Raw genomic sequence first — 22,640 nt, 5'->3', positions numbered from 1 at the left:
GTGAATGTACACACACTACACGGGCGGTTCTGACCCGCTAAGGTGGATCCATTACAGAAGCGAGGCCGCGGTCCACATTCATCCTGACTGACAGTATGCCGTCTCTGCTGATAGTGCCGACCGCCCATGTCCTGTCACCTTCACCCTTTTACTCATGAAATGCGCCGTGTTTTTTTTTAGGTTATTTTACTAAGGTGATACATATTTAAAACTATTGCAATAATGTCTTTATACGCATGTGTCTTAAGTTGGACATCAGTCACTACAGTGTCCAGCAAATCAAAAGCGGTTTTCTTCTACAGGCATCATGTAAAAGTCCTACATCAGTCACGACAGTAAAAAGCTATACCAAAACCACTTCCCCTGTATGTGCGATTATCCATGAGTCTGAATGAATTAGACATCAGTCACTACAGTGTTCAGCTGACAAAAAGCTGTCAGTCAGTCACTATAGTGTACTGTGATTTAAACCCCTTTTTTTTCTATATGCACAATTTCAAAGTTAGGCATCAGTGACTACAGTGTCCAGCTAATTAAAAGCTGCTTTCTTCTATATGCATGAAGTCAAAGTCCGACATCAGTCACTACAGTAAACAGCTATTCCAAAAGCTGTTTTCCTCTATATACAGTACATGCGTCTTAATAAGTTGCACATCAGTCACCACATGGTCAAGCTATTCAAATGCACTGTTTTCCCCATATGTATCATGTCAAATGTGCATCTCAGTCACTACAGTGGATGCTTGTGTCTCATCCCATACATTGCCACGCACTTGAATAGACAGATTTTAGTTTAAGGACGTTTTTTTTTTTTTTTGCCTTAATGTTGCGTGGCAGTGTGAGCGATTAGACATTAGGTAGTGACTGATGTGGGATTTTGACATGAAGGATCATGCAGCATATCATAGAAGAACACAACCTTTGAATGGCGCACCACTGTAGTGACTGATGTTGAACTTGATATCATGTATGCAGCACAAGAAAACAGTTTTTCAAAATATGCCCACTGTCGTGACTGATGCAAAACTGACATCACACGTACAGAAGAAAGCAGCTTTTGAATAGTCCACCCCAGCCACTTTATTAGGTACACCTGGATCGTCTAATGAAGTCTAATACAAAACGATGCATTTACTAATAGCAATACTTTTTCACTTTTGTATGTTATTTCGTCCACTGCATCGTATTGAGGAAAGTGTCTAATATGGTGACCCTCTCCAAAAAAAAAAGCACATAAGTCCATTATTCATCATTTGCACATTTTCCCTTCAGGAGTTATTGATTATTAAGAAATAAATAACAATGACACAAACACAGCACATTTCCTCCACTGGTTGAAAATGGATGGAGAGTGACTGTGCTTATAAAAAGTGCTGGAATATTCTACATTTCATGTACACTACTGAGGCCATTTGAGCCTTTAAATAATTAAGCAGACCTCTGGGCAACACACTGATTCACATTATTTATTCTAAATGCTTATTGGACCACAGCGGACGCGCCCTCAAATATCATCAGCGTCAACAATGTGCACTAGAAACTCCTGTGGAGTTGTGCCGGAAAGCTGTGTAATATTAATATTAGGCATATTACACAGTCGCTTTATGAGGCGTACACGCACATACACGACTGTTGATGAGCGTTTATGTTTGGGTCAGGTGCATTTAAACTGAACTTTCCCAAGAAATGGAGAAATGGAACATACTCGCATGCTCATCACTCAACTTACAACATGTTAGCACTTTGATTTACAGTATAGATACAGCAATAACCCTCATAGAGGTTCGATTTGGTTAATTTTGAAGCATAGTACTCAGATTTAAAGTTACATTAGTTTCATAAATGTGGGCTGAAATCACCTCGATGGGATCAGAACGACATGGTTACAATGTATTCTGGTCCTGCAAATAAATATTTGTTATATTGTAAAATATATATCAATTCAAATGGAATTTTAAGCTTAAATTTAAGTTGTATACGCCTTTAGTAAGGACAAAAAATGAAAATTAAAATGAAATATCACACATATACCACAAAATAGTTACATTTACACAAAGCAAATGGTCCGTATGTCATATTTCTTTGGTCAACAGATTGAACAAAAATATGAACTTGAGCCAGCATTAAATTCTTAGTCAGTGTTTTGTAAAATATTACAGGGCTTTACCTAATACTACAAATTGAAAAAATAAACATGCAGACAAAAAAAAAATTTCAAATAAATACTCAGAACAAAAAACATTTAATACACATTTTTGTGTTCAACAAAATTATATCATGCAAAACATAACAGAAAACATCACAGAAAAATTGTTCCGTTCACATCACTGCAACAAAAACTGATCATATTTGACTATTTTGTTACATTTGGACAAATCTGATAAACTATAGACGTAATTATGGGGTGTAAAACTATACTTTACTATAAGAGTTATGTTACTTGTAAAAAAAAATTTGCAGCTAAAATAGTTATTTTTAATGATAAAATAATCATTCAATAATTTATTCATTGATTGTTAATTTAATTTAATTAAGACAAATATTTACCAAAAATATTGTCATTCATCATTAATATTTTCTTCATTTTATTAATTACAAAAAACATTTATTCAAGGAAATAAAATAGCTAATAAAGTTAGTTAAAATCAATAAGACTATTTTAATGCAACACATTTTAGAAAACGTAAGCTACATTAATGCAACAAACATTACAGGACTCTTGACAATGAAAATTCTCAGTGAGCCCGATTAAAGAATGGAGTGGGCCTTATGTGATTTAAAGTAACTTTTCAACTTTCGACAGTGTCAAGTTGAGAGTGTAAAAAATAAAATGTTTAAAATTATTACAGTTTGATTGCATTTCAACACTTGACGACGCTCTGCTTAGATTTTTTCCGTATAAAAAATGCACAAAACATGCCCCCGCACGGCCGCACTCTTTTTTTCACCCCCGCCATCAATGTTTAATGTATTTGTTTTTTCTTATTGCATACACACACCTGATGTGGGCTTGAGATCCATGTGCGACGCCTCCACAAGCAAGAAATCTTAATTGCGGCACTAAATCTTCTTTTATGTTGCGGCAACCGCACCAACTCTATGCTGAGACGGGAAATATATTTAATTAGCCTCCAGTGGAGAGAAGACGAAAAAAAAAAGGAAAAAAAAACTTCCCGCGGTTGTCAGTCTCTTATCGGCTACTTGAGGCGGCGCCGATGCGCAGAGGAGATTAAAACGTTGCTAAACAACCCAACGCCAGACGCCTGACGCCGATAAAAGTCTGCGCTCCAACTCGGTTGTGTCTAAAACTCCCGACACTTCCTACTGAAACAACGACACAAAGAAATCAGCACACTGAGATAAAGCAGAGCAGATCTATTATTTTTATTGCCGCAAATGAATCCTACACGGAAGCTGACAGACTTCAGGCTCTTTATTTCTATTGTGCATGGTGCTGTTTATCATAAATAACTGCTGAGAGAAGCTATCGTAATAATTATATGACATGTACATTGTGCCACAACAAATTGTAGACCTTTTTTTTTTTTTTTTTTATATATGGATTAATATTAGTAGTTTCTATTGTGCAAGGTGGCAGTTATTAATAAATGACGGGAGGAGGTGTCACATAATTACAGCATATGTTCACGTGCATGACCATGATTATTTCTGTGAGTTATATTTTTCTATTGTGCAAGGTGGTTGTTTTCATTCATGATGCAATCACAAATGTTTGACGTGCATTAACTTTTCTAACTTTGTGTCTTATTTTGAGTTCATTTCTGTTGTGCAAGGTAGCGGTTGTTAATAACTGTTGAGTAGCCATCACACGGTTAGGGTTAGAGGGTCTTTAATAATAATAAATTAATAAATTTAACAATTGGCAACTTTTCTATATGTTTACATGCGAGACCGGACATGCCATTGACTTTTTTTTTTTTTTTTTTTAACTTTTTTGATCATTTTGAGTATTTATGTTCATTTCTGTTGTTAATGTGGTTGTTTTCATTCATGACGCAATCACATTAAACGTTTGACGTATATTAAGCGTGCAGTGGACTTTTCTAACTTTGTGTATTATTCCGAGTTCATTTCCACTGTGCAAGGTGGCAGTTATTATTTATAACTGGTGAGTAGCCATCACATAATTATATGTTTAAATGCATGACCATGCATGCATCTTGACATGCTTTTTTTTTTTTTTTTTTTACTTTTTGGAATATTTTGAGTATTTATGTTAATTTCTATTGTGCAAGCTGATTATTATTATCCTTAATAAATGAAAAGTGGAGCCACCGCTTTTTTTTTTTTTTTTTTTACTTTATGTATTTTTTTCAAGTCTTTTTTTTAATTTATTTCGGCTGTGCAAGGCGGCGGTCGTCATGAATAGGGGAGGAGCCACTGCATCAATTATATCACAAGCAAATTGTGCATGTGGACATGGTATGGATTTTTACTTTGGGTATTATTTAGAATTATTCTGCTTATTTTCCATTGTGCATGGTGGCACTAACCGTGAATTACTGGTAAGGGGAGCCATCGTACGAATGTACGTAGTACATTTGAGTGAGCATGCAGTGGATTTTGGACTTATTTCAAATTTTTGCATTTATCTCTATTGTGCAAGTTGGTGTTTATCATAGATAAGTGTCGAGAAAGGATGACAATGCGTGAAATGTCTACGTGCCAGAGGAGGGGAAGTGTGCTGAACTCGAGTACCAGCCAAATGTACTGGGTTCAAGCACAGTTCCAATGGCTTAGTGTGAGTACACAAATTAAGTAGGATACACTTAAAGCTTGTAAATGAGGGCGGAACGGCATTTTGACAGGCTGACAAATGGCATCAATTGATTGTCTTTTTCGATGAATGGCAAACCTCAGAGGGAAATAAATATCAACTCCCCGAACAACGGGATTATTAAAATGTTTTTGTTTTTTTTGGTTTTTTACAAAATCCAAATTGTCATGTTATAAAAACATTTTTTCCTCAAAGGATATTGTTGTTCTTGATATCTCACACAAGTTAGGCTTTGTTGCATTTTTGAAGGAACACAAGCCGTCCTCATAATAAAGCCAATTTATTATGAGGACGGCTTTTCCAATTAAAAAGTACAAATGCTTGTGTTGTTACGCTGAGTCAATACGACAACTGCATTGATTTCCACATCCGCGCAGTAACAAATCATAAAGCAGACTTATTTCCCTTTTCATTGTTGTGTTTCGTCTTTGCAGAAAGTCGGCTCGTAAACTCGCAGTCGTCCTGTTTTGCATCGCGTTTATAAAAGCCATGACATCACACAGGTTGCAAAAAAGCTCATCGGCCTCGCCGAGACGTCGCCGCCGCCTTGCACTCGTGTTCAATCTGCGGCATCTTTTCTCCCACCAATAAGTCAACACGATAAGCATTCTTTAGCTCAGATCGCATTTCCGAGAGAGCCAGAATAGCGAGAGAGCAAGTTCCGAGGAGCACGTCTCAATTCCGCCGCCGCTGCTCGCACACGCTGTGCCAGGAGCATCCTCCTGCCGGAGAAAAGGGACACTTCCCATTTGCATTTAGATGAGCACGGTAATAGAAAAAGCACAGTGATGAATCTGGCGCCCAAGATGAGGCTCATGTTGCTTGTATTTGGAATAAAAGTGCTGAATTAAACACTCTGGAGTGAATCGGAATGAAAGCGTGTGACTGGATGAGCAACACGTGTGTTTCTAAACCGCCTTTAAACCACTTAGGTTTGAAATATCATCTATATCCGTTCGGGTGAGGTATTTTTTTTGTTTGTGGTTTCTTGGTACATGCCAGAGCAACAGGTGGCTCATCTGTTGCGTCTCCGTGGTTCAAATTTGGTTTGGCGATTGGAATAAATCTCTGGGACACATTTGATTTTGAAGAACAACTGGAAATGGAAATTGTCTGAATGAGTTATCGCTTCAAGCCAAAATGGCAGACTTCCCCTGCCTTGAGACTTTATTATTTATCTACTCATGATAGCCATACCTACCAAATTTCATGTTGCTAAGTAAAACTGGTTTAGAACAACTCCTGAAAATGGCCAAAATTGGCCATGGCTTTTTGAGACTTTTTTTTCCATGTTTACTCATGATAGCCATGCCAAGTAAAAATGGCTTCCGGGGCTAAATTTTCAAAACGTTTTGAACTAAAAGTGGCCAAAATTGTCCACTTTAAACCAAAATGGCAGACTTCCTGTGCTTTGAGCTTCTCGAGCATTTTTTACAGGTCTACTCATGATAGACTTGCCAACCAAATTTTATGTTGCCAAGTATCACTGGCTTTTGGGGTTAAATTTTCAAAAATTCACCAGGACGAACAAGAGTACGAACGCATCTGCGAAACTTTGAGAGTGGGAAAGTCCTAAAAAAAAATGTCGATTTACGAGTAAAGCCTCTATATCCAATCAGAATCTGGAAGTCATTCAGGGAAAAGACACAAGTTAGCACATTCATTTTTAAAGTTTCACTCGCGTTTCAAAGAATGGAAGACTTTGTTTGAATAACAAGAGCTTGTTTCATTATTCACAACCTTTGAACTTGCTGCTACATGCGCACACACACACACACACGCACACGGGTAAAGCTGAAAGTGGATGACTTGTCATTGTAGCTCCTCAACATCTGATTCGAACGGAGTGTGACACCTCGTCAGGGCGGCGGCTTGATTTTCTTCCGCCGCTAAACGAGGTTTGGGATATATCGCTCGGGCCCTAAGCACCCCCCCCCCCCCCCCCTCATACCTCCAGCAACCGCCTCCACCCCTCATATCTAATTTATCGCCATCTGCTCAGCTGGGCTGTAAATCCACACACCGACTGACTCGCTTGCCAGCGTTGTATCCGCTAACATTTAGCAACGTCTAATTAAGAGAAAAACGTGGAAGCGGCGATGCAGCAGCGTAATGGCGGTCATAATGGTCGTGATATATTGTGTGCGTGTGTTTGTGTTATTGCTGTGTGTGTGTTTGTGTGCGTGTTATTATTCAACGGGGATAATGAGAGGACGACAACAGCCGTAATGGTTGATGTGATTAAAGAGGCGACACGACATCCACTGTTTGCTAATAAAGGTTTTCAAGGTCAAGGGAACGCTGCAGAATTTGTCACGTATGCTAACTGCCACACAGGAAGTTCTTTAGGGTTGTGGTTTTCAGACTTGGTTCTGGCGATCCCTGGGGGTCTGCAGAACAATTGGCACTAAATTATGCCGTATCATTAAAAAAAAAAGTGCATACCTACATGTGAACTGGCGCCCCAATAAATAATAAAAAAAAACCACATTGCATTACATTAGTCGCGGCCTGAAAAAGCTCTGAAATTATTGGGATGTATCATCAAATAAATCTGAAATCTGACACAATTTGACATTAAAGATGCCAAAACAACACCGAAATGTTAACCATGTGCCAATGCTACATAAACTGTATATACAACAGCAACAATGTGAAAGCTACTTGTTTGAGTCAGTAGTGGGTAGCTTTCTGTTCTGATGGGAATTTATTCGTGTTAACATTTGTTTTTTTCATCAATTGTAATTCTTTTGTTCTGCCCATTGTATAAAATGTATAAAAATATGTTTTAATCAAAAGGACGTGCATTTTAGTACAAAAACGACAAAGCTGTTTCCATGGTTATTTACGTTTGACTTTCAGAACATCACAAGCAACTCATTTAGGTGACCATATACTGTTGATGCCTGAACATAATTAAACATGATTTATTTCAGGTCATGCAATATGTATCTACTTACAGTCCACAATCTTCCAATTTCTACAGCCACAAAATGACTAACCGTGCTGCAAAGCTATAAAGCATGAGCACCTGTTGTGTGCGTCAAACATAAAAAGAACCTTCACCGATGCCATTTGACATCTACACAGAGTCTATGTTGAATTTTTGTGAGTTTAAACTTTACATTTCCCTTCCTGGCAAATGTCAGCCGCTATCTGCCATGTTTACAAGCGCTCTGCTTGCCTACCGCCACTTTAATGGCGCATGGCGACGGGGGCTGCGAATTCGACCCACGGGCGTCTTTCCTTTGCTCAAACCTGAGCACCGAGGTTGATGACAGCAGGTGAACGGTGATTCCAGCCCGCCCCGCTGTCAGCCGCCACCTCGGGGGTTTGCGAGTCAAGCTGGCAAGCTTTTATTGAATGCGCATCCATTCAGGCGGGATCAGTGGAAAACGGCGGGAACCGGCCATCACCTGCACCCATTATCAGTCCATTACATAGACACCTCCACGAGGGTTGCAACCACATGCTGGTGCTGTGAATGTAACCCCCGCTCAGGTTATGAGAGCATCCGACTCAGAGTGATGCAACACTTGGGTATCAGCTTTTAGACATTGTAGGCACTATCTGAGAAAAGTAAGGATCTGAGACAGAGATGGTAGGTAACGGAAAGGTACAGCCACCCTAGCCAAATGGGACGAGGAGAAAGATGGATGGACTGATTGATTGACTGAGTGGAACTTAATTCATTCTGAGACTGAACAGCGAGCTAGCTAGCTAGATATATTAGATAGATTACATAGATTAGATAGATTAGATAGATAGATAGATAGATAGATAGATAGATAGATAGATAGATAGATAGATAGATAGATAGATAGATAGATAGATAGATAGATAGATAGACAGACAGAGAGGAGTGCCTGATTGAAATGCAGATGACCATTTGCCCCTATTTATCCATCTGGGTTAATTTGGGGTCTTGGAAAGAGAACAAAATGGCTCCCTTCAACCTCTTCACTCAAACCAAAATTACTCTTTAAAAAGAGCTACATCACATTTTTTTCAAATCACAAAATGTATAATTATATTCAACAGAAGTGTCAAACCTCGGAGCGGCTTAGCAAAGGGTCAATTGTGCCATGTTTTTTATTTCGTATCAAGCCTCTTTTTAGATTGACCTTCTTGATCTCTATACTCATTTTAGACGTGTTCACATAGTACGAACTATATGCTACAACTGGCTTCCTGAATTTTCTCTGGCTTATTGAAAGGAGCTAACTGGCAGGCTGGCTTTTAAAGTGTTAACGTGTTTAGCAGCGTGTTCGCTCCCAAGGCTCTGACCTGAGCTATTTCTGATATCTGGCTCCAGGCTCGGCACGATGGATAACGTGGCTTGCACGTCTGCCTAAGAGTAAAAATTTTCTGGTTTCAAATATTGGCTTTTGGTGTAAAACGAAAAATTATACAATTAGTTCTAAGTAGGAAGTACAGTGAAACCTCTGTTTAGGAACGCTTCGGTTTATGAACATTTCAAAAAAAAGAAAAATAACCTCTGGTTACACACTATTTTGGGTTTACGAACAGTCTTGGGATGGCCGTGGAAGGCTCAGAACTTTGTACTTTTTCCTCACATCGCATAAAACATGGTTGGCTCCGTGCTTCAGGTGTCGTTGTTTTTTGCCTAAAATGGCCGCCAACTTCCACAATGCAATGCAAAAGCTGCGCTGCATTGTGGGAGGTGGTGGCCATTTTGGCCTAGTAGTAACCACCGTGAAGAGAAACATACTGTACCTGAAAAGGCTAAGACACTGCACAGCGATTTGATAGCAAACTCAGTGTTATTTCATCTTCATAAATTGTGTTTCTATATTGCACAGTATTTACTTTTAACCGCACAACGATCAAAATAGGGTAAATGTAAAATCTTTCTGCATCTGGAATGTATTAACTGAAGTTCCATTCATTTTGATGGGAAACATTACCTCAGTTTGTGAATGTTTCTGTATGAGAACGGGGTCACGGAACAATTTAATTTCGTAACCTGAGGTCGCACTGGATAATATTATTGCCAGTAATATAGGAAACTCTTTCCACTCTCTCAAATCTGTTATTCAGGTTTGCCCCTTGCCCAAATTCCGCCTGAATAGCATTAGGCTTCAGTTCACCCGTGACCCTGAAGAGGATAAGGGCTAAGAAATGGATACATTGCTGCGGATAGTCATATTCAAAAACAGCATTTCAGAGCCAACTTGAAAATTGTGTTAGCACGTCTTGACCGCACCGGCGTCCTCATAGCGTAAATAGCCTTGGCAGGAGACGCATGCCGCCATATGTCACAATTAAAGAGCGTGTGTTTGTTGGCTCGCTCTTATAATGAACCTGATGAAAGGATGAAGACTTTCCAGATCCTTGAACGTTATGGCATCCTCTCAACCAAGCTGGACCACCATTTATTTTGAGAATTATTCTCTGCACAACAAACAAATCCCACGCCACACGATGGATGGACTTGAAATAGTCGTCCAGGAGCTGGACGAAATACGGCTCTTTCTCATGTGGTTCCGAATCGAGGTGCATAGAGGCATACTTGGAGGAATTTGGCATGGAAGAACAAGCCCATCAAATACTTTTCAGGTGAACTAGAACAGAGATGGCAAGCCAGCAGATAGGCAGGCAGACTACAGACACACACAAATCTTTTTCAGGCGCTTTTGGTTTTGAGGCATTCTATTTTTCGACAGGCCATCTACGTACAACATCAGGAAATGATCAAACAATGAAGAAGCTAACAATTTTTTAACATAACATTTTTTTTTGTCGAGACTTTCACACTTACCGTGTGGTTGCTTAGGCAGTACAGCAGCTGTGTAAAAGAGAATAGCAGAACACCTAATTCTCACTTGTTCTGCACTGTTGTGTTGAAAGCAATTGTCACTGTGCAACAATTTTTAATGTGTAGACGTTTTTATCTGATTTTGTCGCTCTTTGACCTACAGAAGTGATGCTTTTTGGGGCAAACCTGTGGTCATGACTACCCCCTCTCAAGGTGTTTTGGTTTTCTGTGTGTTCTCGGCCAGAACTGGTCAAATATGAAGAGGCTAACAACGTTTTTAACAGATTTTTTTTTAAAAAACAATAGCCCGTCAAAGTCCAAACTCTGGTCGGGGCCCCTTAGATCGACAGCTGGCAAATATGACGGGTGTTTTCGTGAATTTCTTTGTGATGGTCCGCTTCAGTCACATTTGCGCACATTGCTTGGTGTGCAGTGGGCCTTTGAGAAATGACTACATGGATGTAAGGCAAACGGTAGGCCCCTCACCACAATGTGCATCTAGGACAATTGTTCTCAACACACAGAGCATGACACAATCACTCCAGGGTGTTAAACTTCACACTCAGGTTGCAACCTCACATATACAGCTGTCTGTTATGTCTCTGATACGTCATTGGAAACAGACAAATTTGCAACATCAAAATCCTCAGCCTGCATTGGTACCTTACACACTGGACAGCAAGTCAGGAAAATGCGGCTTGGATGGCCTCCTGTGTGAAAGGTGCTTATGCCCTCCCCCCAAATTTGGAACGCTAAGCTGTCCGATGAGACTTCCTACAACAATGCAAGCGTGTTCAACTCCTGTAGGTGCCCCAACACTTTTTCATTGCCTGAGCGCGTTAGCTAATAACTACATGGATGTAATGCGAATTCTAACTGCCCCGAACACAGTGTTCATGGGCCGCACCATAAAGAGCATGCACGATGACTCATGTGATGTTATTAATGTTTGTATTGTTTTGCGCTGCCTGGCGGGCAACACGCATGAGAGCGTCGCTAACGCCGCGACACGTGGGCCGTCAGCGGAACCTTCGCACGGCCGAGCCAGAGACGAGTGCGTGAGGACTTGTGCTAACGTTGCTACTTTTCATTAGCTCGCCTCCACCTTGGCGCCTCCCTCCCACTCTTTCCCCCGAAGGCCTCGCCGATATTAAAGTCTTATGGCTGCGGCGCTGCACCCACTGCGTCTTTGCACTCTTCTCATGCAGCAGACAATATTGTTTGAAGCCTTTTCAGAAACAGCAAGTTTTCAACACGACTTTACAAGAAAAACATCATACACGAGAAACACAATATTGGATACAGTCACAACCTGGATTGTGATAGTTTTATAGAACCATGTATTTCCTTACTTTTTAATTACAGATATTGATATTCTGTTTCTACCAACAATGGATTCTGACTAAATGTCATGCAGCATTACATTTTGAGTTGGATACACAATATGATCTAAGAATTGAAAATGAATAGAATTTGCCCTTGAGTGATCATAATAAATTCGACTACAGTAACTAAACATAAACAATTAACTGAACATAATTTAATTAAAGAAAATGGAAAAATAAAAACAACTTGAAATTTGGGTTAATTAAATAATATGCATATATAATTCAATATAGTAGCCGTTTTTGGGTTGGATTCATAGATGCCCCTTAATAAAAGATAATCTAATTTGCTTTCTAATGAAAACCCATTTAACAGAGTAAATATATTTTAAGCATTTTTATATATAAATAAAAGCACAGAAATGTGTATTGACACATATTATTTTGATAATAACATTATGTTACCTTTGGATTTTTTATTATTGTATATAACTAAATTAAGTGAATAAAATATATATTTTGTTGACAATAGTATTTCATTCTCACTACTGAAAATTAGTACTCAGTTTGAGTAAGCATGTACTTATATGGTCAACAGGAAGAAGTTGATGTTGGCTAATTAGAACCAGCTACTATATGGGTGCAATTAAACGAGGAAATACATTATTAAAACAATTACTGAGCAAGTTTGCAAAGTAAACAAATTATGAAAACTAATAGCACGCTTTTATGCGCTATGTCACTATATCAGTAAACACAGAATACAATCCAGATCACAACTTTTTCCGGACTGATTACATTTGTGTGTCACGTTCTTGACGCCTGGATGAAATGAGACGCTCTGCGGATTTCTCTGCGAGGTGCTGCCAGGTATCTCGAAAAGATCCGCATTGTTTTCAGAGAATCGAAGGCGACGTGCGAGACAGACGACGACGACGTGTCGTCAGCGACGGGTCAGAGCGCGCGACCGCCAGCCCGACACATGCTAATGAACTTAGCCCATCAAATATGCACGGAGCCCTCCCGGGGCACCCACATTTTGCAGAGGTTGCAGGAACAGTCATTTTACATTATGACTGCACTAAATGAGTAGCGACCTGCGGGAGAACTGCGTCTGACCCGAGTCAAACAAGTCCTCGCCGGCAGAACTTTTGCAGATCATTCTTGACTTTTTAGATAATGCGGTGTGAAGAAGAAATTGGTGGGTGCCGGTGGGCCACGGTAACCCCGGGATCTGCTGCCCTAGTCGATGTTCCAAGTCGGCGTAATTAATCAAAGGCCATCAAGTCAACGAGGGCTCCCCTTATGAAATTAGAGGCTTGCCCTCTTGCATTGTTGGGAATCTCATTAGGTGATGAGGAACAACAAACCGCATGAAGACATAACACCACAGCATGATTGCCTCTCGAAGGAAACACACTTTGCATTTTTTTTTTCACAATTTAAAACAGTTCCCAGATGTCTTAATAACAATACACTTAATGATTGTGGCCTAAGATAAACTATCCCTCAACTAGTGCAATCCAAAATATATGCATACAGTACATACAATAATATATGCAACAATGATCAAGAGTTGCAGCAAGCTTAATGCTGCATTATTGAGGACCCTTGAAACTGTTTTGAGGAAAATGAATAACTGGGCAGTGGTTGAACAAGGCAAGCGTCTAGTACTTGCCGAAGCGAAACCCAAAGCGTGGGGGAAAACATGAATGCCCACGTAGACAAAAGTATTTTCACTGGTGGAGGCAACACTTCATACACTTCACTTCATGCACTTTTCAATTAATGCATTGACAACTTCCCCCAGCAATCAAGTATTGCCACTTATCAGACGCTAATATGCTAATATGTGCAACCAACAAAACTGAATGCACCTCTGCTTACCTTTTGGCTTTGTGTTTCAGACAGTGTATGTAGTCCGGCCATTGCTTGCACCAAATTATCGCTCACTCTGTTTGCTCACGCATGTCTGTACATGGTTGTTGTTAAATGGAGTAATTTGGGTTAGGGTTATTTTAGTATTTAGTGTTAATCAAATAATTGAAGTGAGTGACTTTAGGCCCAAATCCTAAATCAACCACAGCTAGAAGTGGCATCATCTTGAAAAGTCTTGTACCATTATTTGTGTCTGGACATGATTCGATGTAGTTTGAGACTTTTAAAAAAAAATTCCGAGGCTTTCACTCCAGCCGCTTTAGTTTATCTGGCGTGCAGAATGCGACTCAATAATGTGGCGTGACAAGGATGTGACAGGCGGCGTTGCGGTCTCGCCACAAAGGATACAAACACAGGCAAGCGGCAGAGAGAGCAGATTACGTATTAAATTGCAAGCCCGCAAGATGTATTATACCTTTTTAAGCCTTGTCCACGTCACCTCTGTTGCAACGTCTGTCGATGGGCATTTTTCTCGTCAGGTAGCAAGGATCTTGATTGCGAGCTCAACACCCTGATGTTTGACCAAAGGAATTATTGTGGGGACTAAATTGTATGCAAATTAAGTTTAATTAAATTAAGATTTGTTTGAACTTCAAACCCTACTTTGAAATCTTAACTCTTGTTGAAACCCTAGTTCAGGTTTGAAACCCTAATTTAGGCCTGAAATTCTAATCCAGAACCTTCGCCAATGAGTCTGCCTCCAATAAGATGCCATACAAATAAGATTTATGTGACAAAAGGTCTTAAATGTGTCTCGTCTTTCAGGTGATGAAGGCTTGAAGTGACCTCTTCCTGACCGACGCGGGAAAAAGCACGGCGCCCTTCCTCGCACGTTGGCCGCTGCCACCGTCCCACCTCTTTCCTCGCCAAAGTGCTTTCACCGTGGCTCAGCTCTCGCTCCCGTGCCACTTCCACTTTGAGAGCTGACCCTCACAGACCGCCAATGCTAGCAAGGAACTGCCTGCTGCTGTTCCTTTGGTATCATCTCCAGGAAGGCTCGGCCTCGCCGCCGCCACCCATACGGCCGCCCTCCTCGCCACTGGGACCCGGCAGGATGGCGGGGAGGGCGCGCGCCAGGAGCTTGATGGGCCCCGTAAGGAATGGGCCGGCTGGGTTCCAGAGGGTCAAGAGGGGCTGGGTGTGGAACCAGTTCTTCGTGTTGGAGGAGTACATGGGCTCTGACCCGCAGTACGTGGGAAAGGTAAACCACCATCTTCTCAAACTTTTACTACCACCACTACTACTACTACTACTACTACCACCAATACTATTCCTACTACTACTACAAGAACTGGGTAGAGAGAAACAAGTTTGTTAGCGATCCTGAAGATGATTATTGAAGATCTCTTCTATTTCCAGTTCCATAGTAAAATATTTGAGGGGATGATTTAGGATCCAGGCGGCATGGTGGACGACTGGTTCGAGCGTCAGCCTCACAGTTCTGAGGACAATGGTTCAATCCCCGGCCCCGCCTGTGTGGAGTTTGCATGTTCTCCCCGTGCCTGCATGGGTTTTCTCCGGGCACTCCGGTTTCCTCCCACATCCCAAAAACATGCATTAATTGGAGACTCTAAATTGCCCATAGGTGTGACTGTGTGAGCGAATGGTTGTTTGTTCGTATGTGCCCTGCGATTGGCTGGCAACCAGTTCAGGGTGTACCCTCCTGCCCGATGATAGCTGGGATAGGCTCCAGCACGCCCGCGACCCTAGTGAGGAGAAGCGGCTCAGAAAATGGATGGATGGATTTAGGATCCCTGGCTTCAAAGACAAAACCTTGGTTGAATCCCTTACCCAATCTTGAAACCCCATGTTGAACCTCTGACCCAATCTTGAAACCCTAAGTTGAACCTCTGACCCAGTCTTGAAACCCTACTTTTAAACCCTGAAACTAGTTTGACACCCTAACCCTGACTTGAAAACCACATTTGAAACCCCAATACAGCAATGGAACCCTAATTTCAAGCCTAAACCTCTCTTGAAACCCTTCTTTGAAACCCTGAAACTAGTTTGATACCCTAGCCCTGGCTTGAAAACCACATTTGAAACCCCAATACAGCAATAAAACCCTAATTTCAAGCCTAAACCTCTCTTGAAATCCTACTTTGAAACCCTGAAACTAGTTTGACACTCTAAACCTTGAAACCCAGATTTTAAGCCATAATTATTGTTTAAAACTATAATTCTTGAATGAAGCACTCACCCAAATCTAGTCTAGAAACCATATTTAGAAACCATAAACCTTATGTGGAACCCAAACATTTGCTTGAGAAAATCTTGTACCATGTTGCGTTTAGCTTCTTAGTTTAGTTTGTTGCTATGATGCCACATCCTCATTCACCCCGAGCTACAGCAGAATACTGATTGGGATTTATTTATCCAAACTAAATAAAAAAATAAAAACATCAGTTGCCCCAGAATTCATTGTATCCATCCCTTCCTTACCTTTAGTTAGTTTAGTTTGGTATCAAAGAATTTGCGATACCCTGACCTTGAGCCAATCCAACATCCAACTAGAACCCTAACTAGGCTTTCACGTGGACTTCACTTTGTGCATTGCTTGACAATGATTGACCTCTCTATGAAAAGCATCTGGAGACGAGAGTGGTCCTTAACGACGTTAATGGTGGCGCTAGCGAGAGGGATAAAAGCTGGAGAGATGAAACCCGCTGAGGGTGAGGGCAGGGTGACAGTGACATGGTCTTTGACGCTGTTATCAAGTTGACTTTAAAGAGCAGAACAGATCACAGACTTCCTTTCAAAGGCACATAAATGAACCCAAGTGGACCACCTGCTGGGCCACCATCTTAAAAGGTGCTCTTAGAAGGTATTCCGAGACCAACCTGAAAGTGAGATTTCCACTCAACAAACTCGACTCTGTGTGTTTGTGTGTATGAGTGGAAAGGCAGGAGCAACCGAAGAAACAATTATCGCACTAATTGGCGCCATCGTTTTTAGCTGCCTGCATTTATTTGATTGAGACAAAGCAGCACATTTTCTCTCACCAACGAGCTTTTTAATGATTACGTACTTAACTAGAAGTAATGGTGTCACGCGGCTCAAAGTCCTTTGCCGCTGTCGTTTGATTAGCATTTTTACCATTCATAAATCACAGCATAAACGATCAGTCTCTGTAGCTGCGCTACACTTCTGAGATGTGGAGATTCTGTTTCCTTTGGGTAAATGCAGTTTGCAAATCCAAACAAAACAGAGATTATCAATATATTTTAAAGGCATACTGATACAGTTTTTATATTGGCTCTCCACTGAGATGTACGGAATATTGTAGCATCGGGGTGTGTATTTCCAGTGTCTTTAGGCTGATGCACCCCCATTATGCATGTTTAATGGGGAGCAATGATCTGGTCTCAATCCTCTGCTGCTGCTGTTATCACACTGGTTTGTTTTCATCTCATCTCGTCAGCCATTAAGACGCATAAGTACAACATCTCCAGCTGTGCGCGCGTGTGTGCGTGCATGTGTGTGTGTGGTAACATTTGCCATGTCAGCTCACCTCGCACCTGGCACGCGTATCTCCACAGCACTTGCAGTCTCCTCGGTCGTCTTGTTTTAATTTACAATTTACGTACCCTTTGGGCTAATCCATAAAATTCAACGATTTGAGTCGCGTAGTCGACGAGCTCTCGAGTCAAATGCCATTTTGTCTGTTGTATCGCTCCCATTATTTTCTGCTTGGTCAGTGCGTACAGACACTGGGAGATGCACGCCAGTAGAGTCATCCAAGTGTTCTGCGTGGTCAGCACATTCAAACACACGGCTATGGAGGTCTCATCAGTGCACCCTAGTGCTCACGTGGATATTATTCACTGATGTTATAGATCACCCACTACGACTACAATAAAGTCATTCAGAAAAGTAGGCCCAAAGTCACACTACACCCCTGGATTCATCGTATGAATCATTGCACTACCAATGGCCTCAACCCAAAGACCAGGAATGTCATTTTTTTTGTTCATGAGCTAATATCCGATTAGCATCAGACCAGGTTGATAGCAAGTTGGTTTGAACTTTTACTTCTACTACACCCTGCATTGGTCGACACTCAACCATAGTGTTATTATGAATGAGGCATTGATTAAAACAAATTAACTGATCCAATGTCATCTACTTGAACCACTAACCTACTAATCGTCTTATCTCAAGCCAAAGAGTGTTGGTTCGTTCTTAAGACTAGGTTGATAACCAGTAGGACCAAACTGCTACTTTAGTTTGCCACCCAGAAAAGCCATCCCAAAAGTCTTGCTACGGTGAACTCCTCAAATTCACAGTTTGACATTCGCATATCCTTGTATGCATATTTGTTTGCATGATGTCATGTCAGTTTGTGCTAGTGTATGATTTGAGCTAGTATGCTAGCTTATACTATTGATGAGATGGTTCGTTTGTGTAGAATAATTCAAGTGTGGAATACAGTCCATGTTTCGTTTATGTAACTTGGATTTATGATTATGTGTTCTTAAACTCGAGCACACCCCTCAGTATCTTGCCACTCTGGTCACTTGGACACCTGGAGACGTTTTTTTTTTATCATCTTCTCGATTTTAAGTGTTTTATCGTGATCTTGTGTCATCCATAGTAGTATGCAAAAACCCTTTTTGGGGGGTGTCAATTACTTGCAGATTCACTGTCTAACCTGGATTGTTTGTATGTGAATCAATGCACTCAACCCCAAGTTCAAGAACATAATTTTTTGGATCATAAGATAACAGCTAGTGAGCACCTGTACCCCAACCTATTACCCCTTGCCGTCGAGTGCAATTGCAGCGTTGGTGCGACTAACAAGACGGGAAGTCAGCCATAACAGCGAGCAGAATTTGGCATCATGGGAAGTAGGAGGAGAAGGTGGCGGCGAGGAAGTCAATGAAGGCGTTACGGATCAGCTAGTTATGCTATCAGCGCTTGATATTTGTCCTTTGAGTTGGGAAGGAAGCTGCAGATAACATTTCTGTTCTTATTTTCTGTCCACACAAACGGTAAGGTCATTTTGATACACGCAGTTTTCCTATTTGGAATTTTTCCACACACCTTAAATGTTCTCTAAAAATGTTGCTGTCAGTTCTGGTGTATCAGAGGAGGGCGGGGCTAAGCATGCAAAAAGAAATGCATTTAGGGTAAACGGTTTACTCGATGTATAACTTAAATGACAAAAGGCACAGTTCAATTGTGCAGTTTCTTAATGGGACTCATTCACCCCAGTTTCCCTGTAAATCTCTTCTTCGAAAAGTTAGGCAATTAAAAATAAATTGTGAAATAATGACTAAAACAATGATGAAGATAATGTAACTTATCTTGACCACTTTCAACATACTACCTGGAGCAGGAATTTATTCACTTGATTTCCTTTGCTAAAATCTGTTTAGAAATTACTCGCAGGTCCACAGTACTGATTGTGGTGAGTGCTCTTCGTAGTTAAATTCCAGGTAGGAAAACAATGCCGCAGTTGTTATGGTGGGAAAAGTGGCAATTACACAGTTGAAGACAATTATTTTAGTTGGTGAATGAAGAGCATTGTGTTGACGTGATATCATGAGCAGTTATAAGCGAATGCCTAGATGATTTGGCCTTGTACCAACGAGCGTATTGATAAAAGACATTCATAGAAAAAGCCATCAAATGTCGTCTACCCGGGTTTGAATGGACGAGTGCAAGCAAAGCAACCTTTATGTATGTGTGAGAAACTGTTGACTTTCCTTGTGAATGCATTTACACTCAAAGTTACACCACCTTTCCCCGCGTCTGACCTCATTCAGCAAAAGTGGCAGCAAGCCAAGTGACATTTTCATATTGATTTAGCGCGCTAATAATTGCTAATATGTTTGTGGTGCGCATAGCCGCCGTTAAATGTGAAGCCAAACAACCAGCAGCTGCTGCTAATTGTCCTCACGGCTCACCAAGGTGCAAATAAGGTTATGCCGCCATCTTTACCAGCATCGCACACGCTCTTATTAAAGTCATCAAGCATGTTTTACATGCTGCCACCTAGCCTCATTCCGAGACGCTTCACCATCATGGAATGTTGTTAAAAAAAAAAAAAAAAGTCTGTCCTCTTAAAGGGGAAATTGACTTTTAAATGTTAGGACATAGCAGGGGATAGGCTCTGCTGTGAATAAACAAGTAATTTAAGCCTACCCCTATTTATCTTTATTATAATTGCCTATATTAATAGCTTAAACTGTAAATATATTCCAAACTATAATCCCCAAATGATTTAATATCATTTCAAACTTATCTTACAACATTACTCAAAAAAAGAAATTGTTTACAGATTATTTGATTTTGCTTTTTAATTACCACTAACATTAACATGCGGTGAATACTCTGTAACATCTACTAACAACCTGGCAAAACTTAGCTCTGACCTGACATATAAAGATCTTACAGCAGTCAAGATCTATCATTTCAACATATTTCCTTGACACCAATTACTGCTTTCCTTTCATCAAGGGCTGTGGTGGCATCTACGGCAATTCAGAAAGCGCACAAAGGTGATAAGTGAAGACAGAAAAAAAAAAAAGAAAAAAAAAGGTGAATAGCAAACAGACGGGAATTCACTACAAACAATTTCATACCTGGAGTGCCTAGCCACCCATCAAGTGTGAAATTATTCAACTGAGTAAATCTTTTAACTGCCCATTTCTGAAAATGCATTTGTGCCCCTAAATCAAGCAGATTTCACCATGGCAAGAAATATGCTGTAAAATACTTCGATAATTCCTGATCCTCGGTTATTTTGACAAAAGTGTGCCACAGACATGTTATTAAGACAACTATGAACTGTTTCAAATTGTAGAAAAAAAGGATAATATCAAGATATAACAGAATAATATAAAGAGGAGTCAAGGAGAAAATGTACATTACGCAACAAGCCATAACACAGTTCGGATCCATCCTTTTTTTTTTTTTTTTTTTTTTTTGATTAATCAATTTGTGCTATTAACAGCACATCCTAGGGGGGCGCGTCCTCCACATCATTGCATATTAGCAGTTCAAGCGGCGAGGACGTCAGGGGGTTAATCTGCCAATTAGATCACGCGGAACGCTGATGATGTGCGAGCAAACGTCAGCCGTCAGCGTTCCGACTGCTTCGCCTGAGCGAGCTGAGCCGTTAGTCTCTCGCATTTTGTTCTGATTGATTGGAATAAGAGTCACGTCGGTTTGGATTGCAACATTAATTTGATCCATTGGAGGTTAATTAGATTCTGAATAATCCCAAGAAGGAGTTAGAATATTGAAAGGAATAACCTGAAATCTTAAAGGAAACTTGAAGCGACGTTTTTACGACTTCACTGTAGATGTCAAATCCTGGTGGTGGTGTAGAACTTTTGGAAGGGACATTTTAGGGATAAATCACCAGGAACATCTGGAATAAAAGCTGCACAGGGCAGGAAGGAGACCTACAAAAACAGAGGCAGAAGCGTGTTATATTTAAGGCAAATCGAGATGGATTTGGGATAAAAGTAGGCTCAACAGGGCAAGTCAAAGAACAAAGGAAAATCCCAATTTTAATCCAAAATTATATTAAAATAGTCAGGGATACCAAGATCAATCAAATCAAAATCCAAACTAATGGCTAATTAGCATCAATCAAGGTTGTTAGCTTGTAGGAACAAAATACTTCTTCAGTACTTCAGAAAAAGATTTGAAAATCCAGACTAAACCCTGGATTCGTTTCAAGTGACTCATTGCACTACCAGACACAAAGGCAAAGATTACATTTTCTGTTCATCATTTACTAGCCAGCTAGCACTAGGCTAGGTTAATAGACAATAGGACCAAACTACGAATTCAGCAAAATAATTCTGAAAAGTAATTCCAAATCAACCACAACAGTACCAACCGCTTCCAACTCTAAGACCAAGAATGTCATTTTCGTTAAAAAAATTACTATTCAATAAGCACCAGGCTAGGTTGATAACCTGTGGGAACCAAGATACGATTTCAGTAAAATACTGTAATCCCGAAATTGAGATTACACCCGTGTTTGTGAACCACTACTAACTGCGTCAAACCTACCACCAAGACTGTCATTTTTCATTCATAGGCAAGGTTGATAGCCAGTAGGACCAAATGACTAATCAAGTTCTACGCAATACTACTCAAAAATAATTCAAATGCCCATAGAGCTAGAATTATAAATCTTGCAATATCCAATGTACGAATGCGGTGTCCCTTGGGAATGTTCACTGCAGTGCGATGACCATGTGACACGCTAACGCTTCTGACACTGGAAGACAAAAGGTCGCTCATTTAAATAAAAGTCAATAAAGCACCTTTACTGCAAAAGGGCAGTGCTGCATCTGCTTCCGACATGTTTGCTTCGTCGCTTCCCGCTCGGCAAGGAATGACCATTCTGGCTTTTATTCCCACCACATACCCCGACTGAGATTTATGAGGAAGCTAAACTTCCAATGAGGAGTCATGAGGGAGGAAGAGGAGCACCTTTTCCGCCATGCGCCATTAAATGCGGTTTAGTTTAAACGCTTTGGAATTTTGTTGTAAAATGCTCTGGGACACGAAATGTCCCGTCGGACAAAAACGTGTTTACAGTGGGCGGGTGGCAAAAGCTGCATTTCTTACGGCGCTTAAGTGAGACGGTCCATAATAATTAATCCCAAACTGGCGAGCAGACGCCTGCCCGGAGTGCTTGTTGCTGACCTCCAGCCTGTTGAGGACACGCCAAGCCTGACAATCATCATGTTTATCTGTGTGTGACATCCGGCTAACGGCATGGCTAATAGGCAGACACCACTTATCAGCAACTTGATGATCTTTAAATAAGATG

The 22,640-nt window shown here is 40.6% G+C and overlaps 1 protein-coding gene across 1 annotated transcript in view; it reads left to right on the top strand.

Moving 5' to 3' along the window:
• Positions 1–22,640, top strand: part of LOC133396617 (cadherin-12-like) — a 108,731-nt gene that overhangs the window by 13,523 nt on the left and 72,568 nt on the right. The window contains exon 3 of the mRNA XM_061666641.1: positions 14,606–15,041. Coding sequence (XP_061522625.1) covers positions 14,784–15,041 — 258 coding nt within the window. The 5' untranslated portion in view covers positions 14,606–14,783. The remainder of the gene's footprint in view (positions 1–14,605; positions 15,042–22,640) is intronic.

Source organism: Phycodurus eques, chromosome 21, assembly GCF_024500275.1.
Source record: "Phycodurus eques isolate BA_2022a chromosome 21, UOR_Pequ_1.1, whole genome shotgun sequence".
NCBI classification, from domain to species: Eukaryota; Metazoa; Chordata; class Actinopteri; order Syngnathiformes; family Syngnathidae; genus Phycodurus; species Phycodurus eques.
The sequence above is the reverse complement of the archived record's forward strand: the minus strand, read 5'-3'. Positions and strand labels throughout refer to the sequence as shown.